The sequence below is a fragment of the Salvelinus alpinus genome, chromosome 18 (genome assembly GCF_045679555.1).
Source record: "Salvelinus alpinus chromosome 18, SLU_Salpinus.1, whole genome shotgun sequence".
In the NCBI taxonomy this organism is placed as follows: Eukaryota; Metazoa; Chordata; class Actinopteri; order Salmoniformes; family Salmonidae; genus Salvelinus; species Salvelinus alpinus.
Genome location: NC_092103.1, coordinates 42,465,723 through 42,481,146, shown reverse-complemented (window position 1 = coordinate 42,481,146; position 15,424 = coordinate 42,465,723). Strand labels below are relative to the sequence as shown.

Genomic DNA, 15,424 nt, shown 5'->3' with positions numbered 1-15,424 from the left:
TCTCAGACTGGATGCTATTGCCCGTGATGCCGAACTAGTGGACAAGTCTGAACATGACCTGAAGCGTCTGGCGGAGACGGTTCACAACGGCTGTCTGAAGACTCTCCGGGAGAACCCCTGTGGACCAGAGAAGACGTCAGGTACTTTCAGTGTTTGACTTGTACTGAAATAGGTGCCGATACTAATTTTGGGTGCCATTACTGTTTTATATTTAGGTGCAGGAGCTCCACAATACATTTGAGCTAATATTCTATAAAAGGAACAGGACCTCAAACAGTTTAGAATTTGAGGTGCTGGTACTCACCTCCGGTTAGCACCTGCCCAAGTCGAACACGGGGTACTTTACATTGTCTGTCTTTTGTGTCTGTCTCTATCCATCCTTCCATCCCAATATATTCATCTCTCTCTCTCTAGTCCATCTCTATCCATCCATCTCTATCCATCCATCTCTGTCCTGCTAATTCAAGTCAAAATCCACTGTTAAGTTGCTCAATAAGTGGTTGTGTTGTTATGCCCCTGGTTACTGGTTTTAAACCTCTCTCTGCCTCACCACCAGGAGGCAGAAGAGGGAAAGTGAAAGGCCCTACGTTCAGGATCTCGGGTGTCCAGGTGAACGCCAAGCTGGTGATCTCCCACGAGGAGGAGCTGGCGCCGCTCCACAAAGCCATTCCTGCTGACCCTGATGAGAGGAAGAGGTCTGTCTACATTCGGTCTCATACCTCAAACTTGGGTCCCAAATGGCTCCCTTATTCCCTATTTAGTGCACTTTTGACCAGGGTCCATTTGGAACAAAACCATGCTGCTTTTACTCAACTCCTCCATCACACAACAGTTAATTGTTTCAATTTTTACACTCGCATAGCAGCCAATACAAGCGGAAATCCCTTGGCATAACAAATAGCATAGGCCCATCTAAATCCACACCATGTATTAAATAACATAGGCCCATCTAAATCCACACCATGTATTAAATAGCATAGGCCCATCTAAATCCACACCATGTATTAAATAGCATAGGCCCATCTAAATCCACACCATGTATTAAATAGCATAGGCCAGGGGTCTTCAACATTTTCTTGCCCAGTGACCCACTTCCTGGCAAACTGGTGAACCAGGAACCCTCACCATACATTAGCAAAAACAAATGCCTATTGACTGGGTCGCCTATTGACTGTTTTTTTCAAAGCCTACTATATTTTAGATTCTCCAGTGAGTCTAATCAGCTTCGATTAGTATAATTTGCTCGATATTAGGAGTTGTCATTAGAAATAACATTATTTTCTAATGTAGGTATGTGATTTTTTTTTTAAGTGGTTTATTCTGTTGCTAACTATAATCATGAACATTTCAATACAAATAGATTAAAAAAAATCGTATTTAATATTTTTGCGGACCCCCTGCACTACCTATGTCTCTGCGAATCCCTGGTTGAAAACCCCTGGCATAGGCCTATCTAAATCCACAACATTTATTTATTCATTAAAGGACAGACATGACTTTCACAATGTTGTAAGAACTATGAAACCAATCTGTACTTACAATGTAAATATATGATTGTTACATACCTAGTTTTAGGACCAATTAATTTGAAATTAGACTTTCTACTCTTACTGAATCCAAACCCTTCTCTTTTCTTAGGTACACAATTCCATGCCACTCCAAGGCAGCACATTTTGACATTGATTGGGGCAAGGAGGACGACTCTAGCCTGCTCATAGGAATCTACGAGTATGGTTACGGCAGCTGGGAAATGATTAAAATGGACCCTGACCTCAACCTGACACACAAGGTGAGTCTGAAGAAATTACATTTGTGCACCACAGTTTATATAATACTCTAAAAACTACTACTACTATTTTGAACGTTGCCTCTATCAATGTCCGGTTTACAATCGCCTATATCAGCAGACGTCACATTTCTCTAGGCTATTATCGTAATTAACAATAACAGTTACATGTCATCGATAAGCGGTCTGTAATTTTTGGGTTCATTGTCCGGTCTCACTTTAGAACGGGGAACTGTCGTAACCAAGGTTACGGTAAGAGCTTTTGTGTTATAGTTGTATTCATTTACGCATCTGTTCCTTTGTGTGAACCAGCTCCTACCAGACGACCCTGACAAGAAGCCACAGGCCAAGCAACTGCAGACGAGAGCAGACTATCTTATCAAATTACTGAGCAAGGACCTGGCCAAAAAGGAAGCACAGAGGCAAGCAGGGACGGTATGTGTCCATGACTGGCTAGATCACACACTTATGGTGCCACGCCCACTTGACCCAGTTCCTGATCGAACTTAATTGTTTTCCTCCTTCCAGCCCATTCACAAACAAGAAAATATGAATTACTTTTGTCAAAACTATTTAAATGTGCCAAAAAAAATTAAAGATGTGTTAGTTACTTTGTAGAGAAAAATATATTTTTTAAATGTATGCTTGTTTTTACTTAGTATAAGCACTCGGAAGCCCACGTTTGTTAGCATTCTCATAGCTTTTGACTGGCGTCATTAGCATATTAGACTGTATCAAATGGTCGTAATCCATACAGTCTGTATCCCTTTTTTAAAATCAAAGTTCAATGCTTAAAATGGTAAATTTTAGACACAACATCAATGACCGAAACATTTTATGTAGATAACATTAGGATAATTGCTAGCTGTTGTGCCACAAAGCTAACGATGCCAGTCAAAGCCTAAGAGAATGCTAACTAATGTGGGCTTCCGGAGTGCCTCAACATCGAACAAACATACCTTTCAAGTTATGTGCACGTTATTTAAGTTTTGACAAATTAAATTCCTTTTTAACAATATTTTTGCTTGTTTGTGAATGGACCGGAAAGGAGGAAACAATTTGTTGCAATTGTTATGTGCCCTTGTTGCCAGGCTTCATAAGGTGAATACATAGTCTGTGTGCTTTACTGCATCTCCTTTTCCATTGGCAGTTCCTCTGTAATAAGATGATGAATTCCTCTGTCTGCATTCCTAGCTATATGCAGGGGTGAGGAGTTGTGGCGTGTTTAATTTAATCTCAAATTTACACCTTAAAGAAGTCTACAATTAAAGTTAGTCTGCGATTCTAAAAACAAAGCGGCCGCCTTGCCACTTGTTTTGGTAAGCAGATGAGAGATGAAAGCGAGGGAATTGAAGCTTTTTAAATTCATAGACTATGCTCAAGATACAATAACTGACGGTCCAGTCCAACGAGCTGCACGGTACAAGACGATGCTCTCCAACGGAGTTACCTGCGCTTCTGCACTGGTGCGCTTCACTCTGCGGCAATGTGATAGCTGCAAGACAAACAGTGGAGAAGTGTAGCCTTGTGCTTCACGTTCTTAGTTGTAGCGAAAGTCGGCCAATATTCTGTTTGACTTTGTGCATCGCTGACTATCAAGTCCAAAAATGTATGTACTAATCCCAGACTAGCTTTAGGGAATGTTGTTGATCTTGTGGATGCTGCCGTTTGATCAGAGCAGAGACCTCTTTTGGTCTCTTTGTCATGTCTGGTCTGTATGACAGAATGTCAGTTCCTCCTAATAATGTGATGAGTTGAGCGGTTTTAGTTGGTGTCAAACAAGAAGTTAGTCATGAAAAACTGGCTGCAGTTTTATCGTCTCGTACTGGCATCCTGCAACGTCAACAACGTGTCAAGTGTCTCTGAAAAGGCTACGGTGGGAAAAAAGAAAATAAATATATAAATAGAATTACATATTTTATATATGTATGGACCAATGATTGAGCTGGCTTTGGCCATTAGAGAATCCAAATCCAAGTGTGGCAAATATAATCACCAGGAGGATGATTAATCACTCACTTTAAACATCCAATTGTGACATTGAAAGTCCAAAACCCAGCACACATTCTATTTCAAGGGCCCATGTGTTTTTTCAATTAGTTGTAAAGAATTATTAAGTCCCTTTTTGTTGTTGTTGTAGGCCAATTGGCGGAAGAGGAAACCGAGGAGTAAGAAGACCAAAGCTGTGAAGCCAGCCAAGGTGGACGAAGTGGCGAAGAGTCCGTCCTCTACGCCCCACTCAGACAAGTCCTCAGAGGACGAGATTGAGGAGGAAAAGGTATGTGGAACGATCAGCTTCCTCTTCCCACCCAATCCTAAACCTTAACCATTAGTGGCGAGAACGCCAAACTGAACAGAGATCAGCATCTATGGGGAAACTTTACCCTATTCCAACTATGATCGGAGACTCCTTATGGCTGTGGATAGTAGGCAAGGGATCCCTTAATGAAATAACAATGAGTAACAGATCAAATTAACCCCAGTAATCAGTCAGCCGACCTCAATGAATGGGCCCAGTCTGAAAATAACCTTGGATACATCAGTTGTCAAGGGAGAGAGAACTGGGCCTACAGTACTGTGGTACGTTAAGCTTATTGCCTGCTCTGTATAGCAGTGTGATTAAACCCATGTGCCCACAAGCATACTTACAGAATTCAGTTAAGGTAATCTTGCATCGAGGCTGTCAAGCTATTCTAACCATCTCTCCACCTTCCAGGAGGTGGTCCCGGTAAAGCTGCCACCTAGAAGGGGCCGAGCGGAACGCGTGGTGGTGAAGGAGGAGCCTGAGCCAGAGGAGGAGCCTGAGCCGCCTGAGGAGAAGGAGCCCAAAGAAAGGGAGATGAAGAAAGAGGTTAAAAAGGAGAAGAAAGAAGAGAGCCGCGAGGTGAAAGAGAAGGACCTGAAAGAGAAGAAAGAAACCAAGCCCGTGGATCCAGTACATGAACAGGAAGAGGTCACAGGGGAGAAGGTAAGATGGTTTTGACTAGATGGGATACAGCTTTTGTAAGATTAGATTGTTTGTAGCAGGTTAGGAAAATTAATGTAGCAGGTTAGGAAAATTAATGTAGCAGGTTCGGAAAATTGGTTTAATGTTTGGAAAGGGTTTAGGCTTAACTAAAATGCATTTGACGTTAATTTGACAGTGTTTCCCCTTGGGGTTTTTTCAGTAGCGGTGGCTAGGGGGGGTAGTGGGCGTTACCAATTACAAAAATGTTGAAGTCCTACTCTTTTTTTTTTTTTTTTTTTTTTTTATAAATTTTATCCCCTTTTCTCCCCAATTTTTCGTGGTATCCAATCGCTAGTAATTACTATCTTGTCTCATCGCTACAACTCCCGTACGGGCTCGGGAGAGACGAAGGTCGAAAGTCATGCGTCCTCCGAAGCACAACCCAACCAGCCGCACTGCTTCTTAACACAGCGCGCCTCCAACCCGGAAGCCAGCCGCACCAATGTGTCGGAGGAAACACCGTGCACCCGCCCCCCTCAGTTAGCGCGCACTGCGCCCGGCCCGCCACAGGAGTCGCTGGAGCGCGATGAGACAAGGATATCCCTACCGGCCAAACCCTCCCTAACCCGGACGACGCTAAGCCAATTGTGCGTCGCCCCACGGACCTCCCGGTCGCGGCCGGCTGCGACAGAGCCTGGGCGCGAACCCAGACTCTGGTGGCGCAGCATAGCACTGCGATGCAGTGCCCTAGACCACTGCGCCACCCGGGAGGCCGAAGTCCTACTCTTGACTGCATAGACAATGTTGCTGTTTTAAAGCAAATGTCCTGCAATTCTACACATTTTGTCATGGACTTTGACATGTTTGCTATCTGAGTGACTCAAACATATTATAATAAAAATCAATGGGGGGGGGGGGGGGCCGTCACTTTTATTTACATTTTTGATTCTCCCTGACTGTCTAGTTTTTATTTTGGTGATTGTTAATTCTCAAAGATGATCTTATTTAAAAATATATAACTCCATTATCTTTTCTACTTACTTTATCTGGTTTTGGTCATTTTAAGTTAAAAAAATGATATATATTGGAGTGGCGGCAACAATTTTAACAGTCCGCTGCTGCTAAATGAATATAGAGGAAACACTGTGACAAAAGCTGTATCCCTTCTAGACATGACCAGGTAAGACTTCACCACATTGTGAATAGTTGGAAGGAACTGAAAAACTTGAAGTGCAGTTCGTTGCACTGCAAATATGAATAATGTATTAGCACTTAAGTCAAGGTTGGTCACTTGTCTTTTTCCGTGTGTGGTTTTAACACATTTTTGTGCACTATTAGTCATTTATTGTGTTAAGCATGTAGGATCTTTGGTGTCTTATTTACAAGGTTTATAATGTCTCCGCGTAGCATCTTAACAATTGTCACTTATTAATTGTGACTGTTTTTTTCCTGCAGCCGAGCGAGGTGAAGACTGAGGTACGGGAGAAGGTGAAGAAAACTTCAGACACTCCGGTCCACATCACAGCAGGGGGAGAGAACATCTCGGAGGAGTCGGAGGAACTGGACCAGAAGACCTTCAGTGTGGTAAGTCACACTGAGTTGGACAAAGTCTCAGTGATGCAAATAAGTCAGCTCAGTGAGTCGGGACGTCTAGCAAAATACTGTCTTACCAATTATGGCCCTCCGTTAACTGTCTATGTCCTGTCTGTGTCCCTCAGTGTAAGGAGAGGATGCGACCGGTCAAGGCGGCCCTGAAGCAGCTGGACCGTCCGGAGAAGGGCCTGTCGGAACGCGAGCAGCTGGAGCACACGCGCCAGTGCCTCATCAAGATCGGAGACCACATCACAGAGTGTCTGAAGGAGTACTCCAACCCCGAGCAGATCAAACAGTGGAGAAAGTAATGCGCCCAATATATTTTTCACATTCAGCATTTTGTTACAATCAATTTGCTGATTTTAAGATCAAGCTCACTGAAATACTCTACATGGTACTGTTATTTAGCCGTGGTATATAAGCAATAAGGCATGAGGCGGTGTGGTATATGGCTGTTCCTGGATACAGGCCTTAGCCGTGGTATATTGGCCATATACCCACAAACACCAAAGGTGCTTTATTGCTATTATCAACTGGTTACCAATGTAATTAGAGCAGTAAAAATACATGCTTTGTCATACCTGCAGTATACAGTCTGATATACCATGTCTGTCAGCCAATCAGCATTCAGGGCATGAACCACCCAGTTTATCATGTCTGATATACCATGATTGTTGAATACTCGTTCTGATTGGCTTGAAGGGCATTCTAGAGGGTGCATTATTTCCCTATGACACACAGCATATTTGCACGGTACAATTCAATAGCTGTAGTTCATTCTTACATGTTTGAGCTGCTTTTGAACGTAAAAGTCGAATTGAAAACATTATTGGCATTGTTGAATTCGATTTCCATAATGGCAAACTAGGACTGATTTGGTCTGTTTGGTTACCAAGGCAACTCCTGTAGCTGTCTAGTGAACTTGCTAGCTACTTCAGTGGATGTTGAACACATTTCAGCGGTAATTGTGTTAAATTATGGCCAAAGAGGGATCATAAACTTGGGGCACTATGCGTTCTAGCGTGTTGTGGAGCACACCTTCCACGTCGTGCATTATTTTCCAGAAAACGCATAGCCCCTCGTTGATTATCCCTTACAGATTCACACAGGCTGGAATGCTGTTTATAAATACAAAAAACATTAAAGATCATCCCATAGGATGATAGGACAGGCATGGCCCTGGCAAACTGACGGAATGTTAATTTCCTGATTTTAGAAGTTTTGTAACGTTTCATAACACTGGGGTTATGAAACGGAGCTCAGGGCATGTCGTTTTATGTCCTTTAGCAATCGAACTGAGCTGGTTATGTACCTTTACCATTGACTGCATTCATACCATTACTTTGTTATGGGGCTCGTTGTATCAATGACCAGTGTTGACTTAAATCACTTTTTTCCCCTTGTCTCCAGAAACCTGTGGATATTTGTTTCAAAATTTACAGAATTTGATGCAAGAAAATTGCATAAACTGTATAAGCACGCAATCAAGAAAAGACAAGAGAATGCTCAGGTATGTATAAGCCCTGATGAAAGAGTTGCTGTTCCAGCGTGTCGGAGATATGAAAATACAATTGACTCACTTCATAAAGGTTTAACTGGGTAATAAAGTGATAAAAATATAGATTGCATTATCTTTCAAATAGAATTTTAATGGCATCGTGTTATGATGATCTGTTTTACAGGCAGCAGATGGGATCACTAGCACTGTAAATACCCATGGCTTTAAACATGCAGGTATGAACTTAAACCTTCTTTTTTTTTAAAGTCTTTCTTCATTTTGTTTGTTCACCATCTTGGACTAGTTTCTTTTTTGGGGGGGGGGGTTGTCTTAATGACCACGTTAAATGAAGAATACATAAAACAAATATTAATGAACAATGAGAAAAGCAAGTGTGTGTGGCCTTATTAATCCCGGTTCTTCTTCCTCTCCTCTTGGCCCAGACATCGAGAGGCTAAAAGACAACTCTCACCACGACGACAGCAGCAGGGACAGCTACAGCTCTGAAAGGCACCACTCGTCGTCGCGCTACCACGAGGACCGTGACAGCCGGGACAGGCACACCTCCGACCCCTACAGCAGGATGTCGGGGAGCGGGGGGGACTCCAGGAAGAGACCCTACTCGTCCTTCAGCAATGGCAAAGACCACAGAGACCACTACAGGTCAGACCGGCAGGACAGCAGGTAAGACCAACTATATACTCTTTTAAAGGCTTCCCCCTTTTTGTTGTAGATGGTTCATTTCAAGTTGGTGCCAATTCAGAGCATTTTCATTATTGTTCTACTGATTAGGTTTTGGGGCGTTAGTTCTAGAATCTAGTGCAACTCGATGCTTAATAAATTGGTCCCATTGTGGATCAAACAATTCTGTAACTAATCATTTCTGTATATTGGTTTTCTGTGCTGGTCAGTCTTGCTCACAGTGTCCTCTTCATCAGATACTACAGCGACAGTAAGCACAGGAAGGTGGACGAGCACCGGTCAGGCCGAGACGGACGGATGGACAGCAAGGAGCGCTCCCACTCTGACCACCGCTCCCATTCCGAACACCACTCGGGCTCCGACTACTCATCGGGCCACCACAAGTCGTCATCGCGAGGTGACTCTTACCGCTACCATGCAGACTGGCAGATGGACCAACGGGCATCGGCCAGCGGTCCCCGTTCGCCGCGTGACCAACGCTCGCCACGCGACCAACGATCGCCCTATGACGGACGCTCGCCGTTAGGCCACCGGTCGCCCTTCGAGTACTCGTCAGACCACAAGAGCACGCCAGAGCAGATCTGGAGCAGCCGCAAGACATAACCGCCAGCGTCGGCCTGGGCTGGAGGAGCTAGCCTAGCGGGGAGAGTATCAGCCATAGACACGCGTTGAACACAGGAAATGCCTTATGGGGACTGTGGAAGAAAACAAAGCTGTACTACGCACTGTATCTGTGGTGTCCTATCTCCAACGGTGGACCACGTCCCAGGAACGATGGCGGTGGGAGCGGGTTGGCAGACAAATTGCATATTTTTGTATTTAAGAGTTAAAAGCTGTGCCATCAGTGTCGCAGCATAGTTTCTTTTATTATTTTTATAAAATGGACGCCTTTTTTTACTCCAACGGACACAAATACCCTCGAGTGCTGTCTCACCAACCCACGACACTGGATCCTGCTATTGACTGTTTGTCTCTCTCACGTTTTAATGTGGTTTTCACGTTTATTTAAAGAAGTGTTTAAATCAAGAAGAAAAGTAACGTTTATGTATTTCTCTCATAATCATGCTAAGAGTGGATGTAAGGGTTTCGTCAAAAAGCAGTCTGAATGACTTGGGCTCACCTTCCAAAGTACCTCGTTTACAGTGTTTCTAGTGACCACCTTGACGATCTGTTTTTCTTTTTTGCATCATGCTTTAATTATTTAATTTCTGTCTCCGCTGTAAAATAACCAGGATTTTTTTTGTGAGCAATTTAAAATGTCCCTTTTCACGAATTATACTACTGTAAATTATTGTAAAATAGTAAATCAATGGGCTTTTTTCTTCTCAGGCTCTTTTTGGGTTTGTTATTACAACTCTTACCTTTCCCCATCAACTCAGGCTTTTTTGTCCGTTTTAAATGTCAGTTTCGTACAACACTTAACTTTAATGATAAATGCTATTCAGAATAACTTGGTAAACGGGGAAATATTCTATTAGTTAATTATTCCCCTAGAGCAGGGGTACTCAACTCTTACCCTACTAGGTCCAGAGCCTGCTGGCTTTCTGTTCTACCTGATAATTAATTGCACCCACCTGGTGTCCCAGGTCTAAATCAGTCCCTGATTAGAGGAGAAGAATGAAAAAAAGCAGTGAGCTAGCTTGGAGGTCCAGAGTTGAGTTTGAGGGCTCTAGAGCGACTTCTTCGTTTATTTGTTTCTTTTGTGAATTCTGTTGTGAATACATGTCGGAATAGACGAGTTGAAAGCTCAAGTTTTACTACAACATGTCGTGGAAAACCAGGAGGGGTCTATCAAATACAAGCGCCTGTAAGATCTCAAATAAACTAGTCTTTTTACAGAAATCATTTTTTCTTTTTTTTAACATAGGCAATAATGTCAAATCTTCTATGCAGCCAAGTGTATTTCTGGTGAACAGCCTAACTGAGTGAAGCTGCTGTTACAGTTCAGTTGTACATAGATTTTTTCTCTATATTTCAAAATGAATTTACACTGAAAATGCATGGATTTTTAAGATCATTGTTTTATATAGTTTATAAAGTCATTAAACTCAATCACTGTACTCACTTGTAATCTGGAATGGTCTTCGTGTTGGTGCAGATGTCGGAATTCTGGATTATCTCCGGTAACAGTGGTCCCCAGTTTTTACTATGACCCAGAATCCATCTTTCCCTCAACCGATTTAAGAGACAATGGACCAGGACAGCATAAAAGCTGTGGTTATGCTATCACTAGCTACAGGAGGCATGCCTGTAAGTTTTAAATAGATCATTCACCCAAATAAGAAATTACTTTTTTGTTAACTTACTATGAGAAAATACAATTCACAAGTTGGGGTTGTTTACCTAGCTACTGTCATCAACAGTTAACTTTTAGCATTTTCTAACTGATAAACAATAGAGGTCAGAGTACCTGATATTAGCATGTTTCAATTTCATGCACAGGAGGTTGGTGGCACCTTTTAATTGGCGAGAACGGCATGGTTTCCAGATGTTTGATGCCATTCCATTTGCTCCGTTCCGGCCATTGAGCCGTTCTCCTCTGCCGCCTCCACTGTGTTATCCTCCCAAAGTGTTAAATGGATTACAGTGCGTTCGGAAAGTATTCAAACCTCTTCACTTCCACATTATGTTACGGCCTTAATCTAAAATGGATTACATTTTTTCCCCTCATCACACACAATACCCATTTAACATAACATAACATTTTTCCCTAACGACAAAGCAAAAACAGGTTTTTAGAATGTTGCATATGTATTAAAAATAAAAAACATACCTTATTAGTATTCAGACCCTTTGGAGTTAACCTGTGGTGAATTCAATTGATTGGACATGATTTGGAAAGGCACACACCTGTCTATATAAGGTCCCACAATTGACGGTGCATGTCAGAGCAAAAACCAAGGCATTAGGATGAAGGAATTGTCCGTAGAGCTCCGAGACAGGATTGTGTCGAGGCATAGATCTGGGGAAGGGTACAAACATTTCTGCAACATTGAAGGTCCCCAAGAACACAGTGGCCTCCATCATTCTTAAATGGAAGAATTTTGGAACCACCAAGACTCTTCCTAGAGCTGGCTGCCCAGTCAAACCGAGCAATCGGAGGAGAAGGGCCTTGTTCAAGTAGGTTACCAAGAACCCGATGGTCACTTACAGAGCTCCAGAATTCCTTTGTGGAGATGGGAGAAACTTCCAGAAAGACCAACATTTCTGCAGCCCTCCACCAATCAGGCATTTATTGTAGAGTGGCCAGACGGAAGCCACTCCTTAATAAAAGGCACATGACAGCCCACAGAGTTTTCCAAAAGGCACCTAAAAGACTTTGACCATGAGAAACAAGATTCTCTGGTCTGATGAAACCAAGATTGAACTCTTTGGCCTGAATGTCAAGCATCACGGTCTACGGTGAAGCATGGTGGTGGCAGCATCATGCTGTGAGGGTGTTTTTCAGAGGCAGGGACTGGGAGACTTCTCAGGATTTAGGGAAAGACGAACGGCGCAAAGTATAGAGATCCTTGATGAAAACCTGCTCAGGGCCTCAGACTGGGGCGAAGGTTGACCTTCCAACAGGACAACGACCCTAAATACACAGCCAAGACAACGCAGGAGCGGCTTCGGGACAAGTCTCTTAATGTCCTTCAGTGGCCCAGCCAGAGCCCAAACTGCTTTAACGAAACAGTGACTCACTCAATACGGAAGTGGTCAGATGACGCAGATTCTAAACTACAGGACTGTTTAGCTAGCATAGACTGGAATATGTTCTGGGATTTGTCCGATGGCATTGAGGAGTTTACCACAGCTGTCACCGGCTTCATTAATAAGTGCATCAACGACGTTCTCCCCACAGTGACTACGCACATATCCCATCCAGAATCCATGGATTACAGGCAGCATCCGCACAGAGCAAAAGGCTAGAGCTGCCTCTTTCAAGGAGCGAGACACTAATCCGGACGCTTAAGAAATCCTGCTTCGACCTCTGATGAGCCATCAAATAGGCAAAGCTTCAACACAGGACTAAGATCGAATCCTAGAAATGATAGCTTTGATGCTCTTCGGTGTGGAAGTGCTTCAAACTATCACTGATTACAAAGGGAAACCCAGCTGCGAGCTTACCAGACTAGCTAAATGCCTTCTATGCCTGCTTTGAGGCAAGCAACACTGAACCATGCATGAGTGCACTAGCTGTTCCGGACTGTGATCACGCTCACCATAGCCAATGTAAGACCTTTTAAACAGGTTAACATTCACAAGGCACCAAGGCCAACCAGATTACCAGGAAGCGTACTCCGAGCATGCGCTGACCAGCTGGCAAGTGTCTTCACTGACATTTGAAACCTCTCCCTGACCCAGTCTGTAATACCAACATGTTTCAAGCAGACCACCATAGTCCCTGTGCCCAAGAACGCCTAGGTAATCCGTGTCAACTGAACAAAAATATAAATACAACATGTAAAATGTTGGTCCCATGTTTCATGAGCTGAAAACAAAGATCCCAGAAATGTTTCATACGCACAAAAAAGTTTATTTCTCTAAAATGTTGTGCACAACTGTTTATATCCCTGTTAGTGAGCATTTCTCCTTTGCCAATATAATCCATCCACCTGGCAGGTGTAGAATATCAAGAAGTTGATTACACAGGTGCACCTTGTGCTGGGGACAATAAAAGGCCACTCTAAAATGTGCAGTTTTGTCACACAACACAATGCCACAGATGTTAAGTTTTTAGGGAGTGCAATTTTCATGCTGGCTGCAGGAATGTCCACCAGAGCTTTTGGCAGAGAATTGAATGTTAATTTCTCTACCATAAGCCTGGATCCTGGACTTTCTGACAGGCTTCCCCCAGGTGGTGATGGTAGGCAACAACACATCCACCATGCTGAGCCTCAACACGGGGGCCCCTGAGGCGTGTGTGCTTACTCCCCTCCTGTACTCCCTGTTCACGCACAATTCCAACACCATGAAGTAGCTGACAACACGACGGTGGTAGGCCTGATCCGATGAGACAGCCTGTAGGGAGGTCAGTGACCTGGCAATGTGGTGCCAGGACAACAACCTCAACCTCAACATCAGCAAGACAAAGGAGCTGATCGTGGACTACAGGAAACGGAGTGCCGAACATGCCCCCATTCACAGCGAAGGGGCTGTAGTGGAGCGAGAGTTCCTGTCCACATCACTAAGGATCGATCATGGTCCACATGTAACAGTATAACTTTAAACCGTCCCCTCGCCCCGACACGGGCGCGAACCAGGGACCCTCTGCACACATCAACAACTGACACCCACGAAGCGTCGTTACCCATCGCTCCACAAAAGCCGCGGCCCTTGCAGAGCAAGGAGCAACACTACTTCTAGGTTTCAGAGCAAGTGACGTAACTGATTGAAACGCTACTAGCGCGTACCTGCTAACTAGCTAGCCATTTCACATCCGTTACACTCACCCCCCTTTCAACCTCCTCCTTTTCCGCAGCAACCAGTGATCCGGGTCAACAGCATCAATGTAACAGTATAACTTTAAACCGTCCCCTCGCCCCGACACGGGCGCGAACCAGGGACCCTCTGCACACAACAACAGTCACCCACGAAGCGTCGTTACCCATCGCTCCACAAAAGCCGCGGCCCTTGCAGATCAAGGAGCAACACTACTTCTAGGTTTCAGAGCAAGTGACGTAAGTGATTGAAACGCTACTAGCGCGTACCCGCTAACTAGCTAGCCATTTCACATCCGTTACACACACACACCAACAGTCTTGATGACAACGCCTCTTACCCCGCTGAAACGATCATGGGCCCTCAGATCCTCAAAAAGTTCTAAAGCTGCACCACAGAGCATCTTGACTGGCTGCATCACCGCTTGGTATGGCAATTGCTTGGCATCTGACCGCAAGGCACTACAGAGGGTAGTGCGTACCAGTGGAGGCTGCTGAAGGGAGGACGGCTCACAATAATGGCTGGAATGGCATCGAAACCATGTGTTGAACGAATTTGATACCATTCCACTGATTCCACTCCAGCCATTACCATGAGCCCATCCTCCCCAATTAAGGTGCCAACGACCTCCTGTGGTGCGTACGGCCCATTACATAACTGGGGCAGAACTCCCTGCCATCCAGGACTTCTATATCAGGCGGTGTCAGAGGAAGGCCCTAAAAATTGTCAGACTCCAAGTCATAGACTGTATTCTCTGCTACCACACATCAAGTGGTACTGATGCATCAAGTCTGGAAACAGGATCCTGAACAGCTTCTACCCTCAAGCCATAAGACTGCTAAATAGTTAACCCGGACTATCAAGTCAAATCAAGCTTTATTTATACAGCACATTTCAGACATGGAATGCAATGTAATGTGCTTCACAGGAAACAAAAAAATAAAAACAATGAAAATAAAAACATTTACTACACAACAACCATAAGAGGATAAACTTAAGAACAACAAAAACTGAACGACTAAAAGGAAAAGCAAAGCTAAGGTGTGTTTTAAGATCTCTTTTAAATATGTCCACAGTTTCAGCCCCCCTCAGGTTCTCTGGCAGGCTATTCCAGATGCTGGAGGCATAGTAACTAAAGGCTGCCTCTCCATGCCTCTTGGTCCTAGGCTTTTGGATAGTTAAAAGGCCAGTGCCAGAGGACCTGAGGGTACATAACTTAAAAGAATGTCTGACATATATTGGGGTGCACAATCGTGGATTGATTTAAAAACCAATAGAAGAATCTTAAAATGAATTCTAAAACTCCAGACAGCCAGTGCAGATCTTAAAACCAGAGTAATGTGTTCTCTCTGCCTGGTCTTGGTCAGTACCCATGCTGCAGCATTCTGCTTTGCACTTGACTAATGGCTTTCTTGGATAGACCAGATGGGAGAGCATTAAAGTAGTCAAGCCTGCTTGTAATAAAAGCATGGAT

At 43.9% G+C, this 15,424-nt stretch overlaps 1 protein-coding gene and 1 non-coding gene across 2 annotated transcripts in view; both read left to right on the top strand.

The window, feature by feature from the left end:
* Nucleotides 1-9,269, top strand: part of chd1 (chromodomain helicase DNA binding protein 1) — a 38,125-nt gene extending 28,856 nt beyond the window's left edge. The window contains exons 26-37 of the mRNA XM_071351928.1: nt 7-140; nt 557-695; nt 1,639-1,789; nt 2,099-2,221; nt 3,927-4,064; nt 4,503-4,754; nt 6,189-6,317; nt 6,452-6,630; nt 7,737-7,836; nt 8,009-8,060; nt 8,268-8,508; nt 8,763-9,269. Coding sequence (XP_071208029.1) covers nt 7-140; nt 557-695; nt 1,639-1,789; nt 2,099-2,221; nt 3,927-4,064; nt 4,503-4,754; nt 6,189-6,317; nt 6,452-6,630; nt 7,737-7,836; nt 8,009-8,060; nt 8,268-8,508; nt 8,763-9,129 — 2,005 coding nt within the window. The 3' untranslated portion in view covers nt 9,130-9,269. The remainder of the gene's footprint in view (nt 1-6; nt 141-556; nt 696-1,638; nt 1,790-2,098; nt 2,222-3,926; nt 4,065-4,502; nt 4,755-6,188; nt 6,318-6,451; nt 6,631-7,736; nt 7,837-8,008; nt 8,061-8,267; nt 8,509-8,762) is intronic.
* LOC139544721 (small nucleolar RNA ACA64) lies at nt 4,300-4,427 on the top strand. Its single transcript, XR_011668958.1, has one exon. It is a non-coding gene; the product is annotated as a small nucleolar RNA ACA64 (small nucleolar RNA).
* Nucleotides 9,270-15,424: the final 6,155 nt, after the last annotated feature.